At 32.5% G+C, this 6000-nt stretch overlaps 1 protein-coding gene across 1 annotated transcript in view; it reads right to left on the bottom strand.

The window, feature by feature from the left end:
- Positions 1-2865: 2865 nt before the first annotated feature.
- Positions 2866-6000, bottom strand: part of LOC131147986 (uncharacterized) — a 35778-nt gene continuing 32643 nt past the window's right edge. Inside the window, exon 3 of the mRNA XM_058097693.1 lies at positions 2866-3566. Within this exon, the coding sequence (XP_057953676.1) occupies positions 3380-3566 (187 nt within the window). The 3' untranslated portion in view covers positions 2866-3379. The remainder of the gene's footprint in view (positions 3567-6000) is intronic.

The following is a 6000-nucleotide window of genomic DNA, read 5'->3' as shown; positions in this document are numbered from 1 at the left end:
GAGAATAACCATACAAACGTTAACACAAATAATCATATATTCATTATAAATCCCTGGAAAATACAATTATAGCAGTACTCTCTCCCCCTTTTCCCCATTACATTATCACTCCCTAACACACGGCTTAATTATCCAAACAAAATTGATGAAAATAGTTAAGGTTGTTAAGTGGGCTTTCTTTTCTTTTTTTGAAAATTTTGAGCCTATTTAATTTGAAAAATATTTTTAAGTTTTTCAAAATTAATATAAAATTTCTTCTTCTTTTTTTCTAATTTTCCAAAATTCATATTAAAAGGATAAAATTTGTTTAGTTGTGCAAAATGATTTTTTATTTTTTTATTTCTATATTTCAAAATAATTAAAATATATAATTTATTTAAAAAAATATTTACGGTCTTAAATTTTGGAGCTTAAGTTTAAATGTGTGAATTTGAAAAAATAAATAAATAAAATTCATATATAATCCACACAATTCAAAGATCACGGTGCGAGATGTCAGCACCTGGACATGCACCCAAGCACGCGAATCCTAGCCTATGTTCAAAATTAAAATATGGTATATATTATGTATTTAGAAAGTTAGAAAACAAGTTAATATTTTTGCAACTATTTAAAAAGCTAAAAAACAAAAAAAACAAAAAAAAAAAATGGAACTATTTTTTCAAGCAAATTGTGCAAAAGCTTTTTTTTTTGTTATTTATTTATTTATTTTACATAAATGCAGTACAAACTAAAAAATTAAAAATCTTTGAAAAACTTAAATATAAAATAAAATTTATTTTTCACAATTGAAGAGACCGTAGCATTGCATTTTATTTTTATTTTTTTCTGCCAAACAGCCCAAATAATAGAACTTTTAATTCCGAATATCTATTGCTATCATTTACAGAACCACCTCCCAACAGCCTAGTCGAGAACAGATAAAAGGGAGCCAGCCAACCCATGCCTTTTTGTACATTCATATTCGATATCAGAATTGCAGAAGACAACAACAGAAGTATCAGTCGGAGCGTCTTAAAAATAAGTGCTTGGCTATTTATTTCTGTAAATAGTATTTAATTAACACTTTAATAAGAATTTACTCTAAAAAAAAAATTTTAAACTATATTTTTTTCTAAGAAAATAAGTAATTTTTTAAAAAAAAAAAATTAAAAATGCTTATCCAAAAAGTACTTAAAACTAATAATCTCAAGCTACCTTTAGATAAGTGTGTTTTCAAATAAGAACCCTTTAGATTCCTTATTGCATTCGTACCCTTGTGGAATTCATATAGGAAGTAAGCAATAGAAATCGTAAAAATTCACGAGAAAATGGGGAGGTGAACAAACTCAAATTCTAAGGGATAAGAAGGAGATAGGAGGGAATAGGGCAAAGATAAAGGATGATAAGAGAGAGAGTAGTTGTTTAGCATTGATTTAGTTGTATTGATATGTGAATTGGATTGAAAGGTCCATACAATATAGAAAATGCACATATTTACATTCTTACGAGTTACAAATAATCCCATATTATGCCCTTATAAAATTGACTTTAATTTACCCCAAGCGCAATCGGGTACAACTCAATTAGAATTATATAAGAGAAAATAAAGAAAAAAAATACAAGGGAACTCACTATTTTACATTTGATTATTAAGAAAAAAAAGGAATAAAATATATAACAAGTGAATGAAAAATTTTAATTTTAATTATTAGCATGTTGATTTTTTAAGGATATTATAATAAATTTTATTTTTAATTTAACATTTAATATACATAAAATTATAATTAAAAAATTCTAAATGCAAATAGAGCCTAAAGATACGAAAAGGCCGCAGCCTCAAAATCCTGGCATCCACAAAAAGTTGCCAAAAAAAAATTCATCCTTCTACTGCAGAGCCAAGGCGTCTTGTCAAAGATCTTGCGAAAAGAAAATAGGCCATAAGCACGGCTTAATTGATGAAAATAGTTAAGGTTTGTTAAGTGGGCTTTCTCTTCTTTTTTTTTGAAAATTTTGAGCCTATTTAATTGTGAAAAACATTTTTAAGCTTTTCAAAATAATATAATTTTTTTTGTCAGTTTTCCTAAATTCATATTATAAGGATAAAAAATAAAGTGTTTGTTTAGTTGTGCAAAATGATTTTTTATTTTATATTTCTATATTTCAAAATTTATTTTTAAATGTGTGAATTTGAAATTCTTTTTTAAAACTATATTTTTTCTAAGAAAATAAGTAATTTAAAAAAAAAAATTAAAATGCTTATCCAAAAAGTACTTAAAATTAATAATCTCAAGCTACCTTTAGATAAGTGTGTTTTCAATTAAGTACCCTTTGAAAAAAAAACATTTCAACTAGTGATTCCAAACAATGCCTTGAACTCTATCAGTTCCCCATTCAAAAAGATCAAGGAGACCTCCCAGGATGTGGTTCAAGTAGTAGTACGGGTTGCGAGAATGCCTCTCACGAGATCAGGTGTTCAAACCTCTGGGTTCATTTTCGTCCCTAAATTCTTGAAATTTACCTCCTTTTGAAGTTGTGGAGTCAATTTCAAGGGGCGCAAGATTAGTCATGTGGACTGTACAATGAACACGTGGAAACTCGATACGTAATCCAAACAAAAAAAGATCAAGAAGACCATAACCTATGTTGTAGTTCCTAAGATGTCCCATTTTGAGTATCTTTGAAGTCCCCCACGGCTCGTCTTGTGCCTCTCCCCTATGGAGCATGTTGATCTGCATCAAGAATTTTTCCCCTCATCTAAACTGCTCCCGCCTTCAATGGACCAGGCATCCCGTTCTCCATTCCACTCTCAATCCCTTAAAACAAACTAAAATATAAAATAACTATAAGTTGGAAATAATAATTAATATTGAATGAAACTGAAACTAAAGAAAATTAATGAATTTATTAAAAATAAATGTCTGATTTTCCTCTCAGAATGAAATGAAACCAATCGGGAAATTAATTTTTTTAACTATGGGAAAAATAATGAAACCGGAAAATTGCAACTTTTTTCCTGGATTGTCATGGATGAGGATGTTCAGCTTGAACCCATGAACAGAGAATCCAAGCAGTAGTCCCTTGAGAGAAGAATGCAAGGCCACTGGCTTCATATATACAAGACCTGATTACTATACTGACGTATTGCCTTCTGGAGCATTTTTACCTTGAGAAGCAGTGTATTGTAGGCAGCAGATAGCAATTATGGAAGAAAGGGGGATTAACCTTTCAAAATTGGTATCAGCAGGGATCAAATACTAACCACCTGGAAGACCAAACTCATGCATCCATTTAAACCATCTCAAATGCAGGCATTTTTCCTATCAAAACATGGATTACAAAATGGACAAACAAACAATGAAAACCCCACGAGGTAAAACTGGGTTTCACTAGTCGGAAATTAACTGAATCCATCTGGCTTCGTGGGGACTGAAAGACTGCTCTCTAGCATAAAGGACAGATCATGCATCTGTGACATTAACACCTCTATATCGTCAGTTTTTGATTGCGTCGTTGCATCAAAAGCATCCACACCTTCTACAGCAACTTCGGCATTCCCCATGATTTTAATTTTCTCATTATCCATACTGAAACACATCAAAAAGGTTAATTAGTTAAAAGCTCACTGTACTGATAACTAAAACGACTCTGGTCAGAAATAGTTCCAAATTTTGTAACATGAGACTGATGTGTACATATCCGAACTCAGTCATGCAAGATAAATGCAAAAAAAAAATAGGCATAAAACACTACACACTCTTTAAGGATGCATCTTGAGGGTGCATCTGTTTTTATGGGCTTCTCCTATCTTTGGTGTAATATAACTGCATAAAAAAGAAGACTAGGGAGAGGCTTCTTAGCTCCCTCAAGCTAAAGACAGTTAAAGGCATAAATAAATAAATAAGAGAAGGGAAATTCCACCTATACCCTATTATAGTCATAAATGGCAAACCAAACAAATTATCCGCTTTAGTCCAGTCCAATGCTGTTTTATCAATCAAATTCTACAAAACCTTCGCCTGTGAGACAAAATCCCCCCTCAAGCTACTACAGCCTCATAATTATGATAACTAGAAGTCAATACCAGTAGCTTGTCCTCATTATCCCCTATCACTGCATCATATCAAGCAATTTCCACAATCAGTTGGCACCGCATTTCTTAGATCCTTTTTTGTTGACAGCTTCACAGAGCGCAGCACATCTTATCAGAAAGGCTTTATTTTCCATCAAACAAAAGAGAGCAACCCTCTCCCCCTCCCAAACCCAGAGAGAGAGAGAGAGAGAGAGAGAGAGAGAGACATATGATTCAATATTTTTCATATAATTTCTTCTCATCAGACATGCATGTGGTGGTGGTATGGGATGAGTTGAAGGTCTACCATTCAAAACTTACTGATGTTCTTAACTATTTATACCAAAATAACCTCAAAATCCTGCTTTTGCAAATTTATATATATATATATATATATATATATAAAGGAAAAACACATTTTCTTCCCTTAATATTTAGTCCAATGCCCCCTAACTTCATATTGTTTCAACTCACTCCCTAATTTTTTTAACATGTTTCAATGTCCTCATTGACCTATTTCATTGCTTTTAGTGCCTGCCTTGAACCATTTAATCAGTTTCAGTTCCACCTTCGCTGCAAATTTTCACTAATAAAACATGCAATATGACAGACTCATACTCAACTTCTGAGCCAGACCAGTTTTTTAACTCTTTCATTCTGTACTTGCCCTCATTTTTTTTATTTATGAGATAAATTGAATGATTAAGGGCCGGTGATCTCAGATGTGTTGATATCAACAGCAACTCATTATTTCAATGAATCATTTCTTTGAATAGAAGATTATGTAAACACTTGAAATCTCACTTTACAGATTCTGTTGTGGAAGACAATTTTTTTTTTAAGAATTTGCCATGATTTAGAGCATGGTTTTAAATAACGGCCGTTACATAATGGAAAATGAAGGGGCTGAAACCGTTACGGACTGATATTGCAGGGAGAAGAATTCACGGCCATAAAAGTCCGCAACGGACGTTACGTTCCATTACACTATGTAATGACCATTACGCTGGCCAACAGTCTGACACTCCGATTTGGCGACTCTGCCTCCCCTTCGAATCCACCCAACTTTCTCGCGATTCCCTGCTTTCCCCCTCTCCCAACCACTAATCCTTGGCAAATCTAACATCCAAAGACTAAAAGCGTACCTTTGATTTGTTGTTGGAAGCTGAAGAATAAAAAGGATTGTTCGTTGCAGTCGGCCAGCACTTCACTTCACCTTCTCCATTTCTCCGATTTTGAACTTCGAAGCCTAAGATCTGCCCCCCTCAAGCAGTCGCAGCTTTGCAGGCCAGCCTTGCAGCAGCTCCGCGAGTTGCCACCAGTACATCCTGCAGCAGCTCCCTCCGCCAGTCATCGCCACTCGCCAGCCCCATCTCTCTTCTTCCGTAGTTGCGTCTTCGAGAGTTTGAGAGTTGAGAGACTTGAGACTTCGGGTCTTGCCGTCTTGGACAGCTGGAGTGGAGTCAGTGGACTCCTTCGACTTTAAGACTCCTCCAGGCTCCACCTCACACAACCTTATTCGGTTATTCCTTAATTTCCTTATATCTCACTCTCACTTTTCAATCTTTACTTTTCAGGTTTCTATTTTTTAGCCCTCTTGTTTACTTAAATCTTAAATTAGTATATAATTTATATATTATATTAGTTATTTATTATATCAGTTTTAGCTTTATTCATATATTATATACTGCTTTAAGCATTTATATATCATATTATTTATATCTTTTATCAGGTTTAACTTTATTTATATATCATATATTATATAAGGCTTACCTAAAATCCTAAATTCCTAATTGCTAAGATTTGAGAAATAAATTATTGGTCTTAAAATGAATATATTGTACATAACTAATTAATATTTTTTTTATTTTACGACTTAAATTATTAATAAAATAAATATCTAATATTTTAAAATGTTATTTATTTAAAGATTTTAAATAAGCATTACT

This window comes from Malania oleifera, chromosome 2 (genome assembly GCF_029873635.1).
Source record: "Malania oleifera isolate guangnan ecotype guangnan chromosome 2, ASM2987363v1, whole genome shotgun sequence".
In the NCBI taxonomy this organism is placed as follows: Eukaryota; Viridiplantae; Streptophyta; class Magnoliopsida; order Santalales; family Ximeniaceae; genus Malania; species Malania oleifera.
The sequence above is the reverse complement of the archived record's forward strand: the minus strand, read 5'-3'. Positions and strand labels throughout refer to the sequence as shown.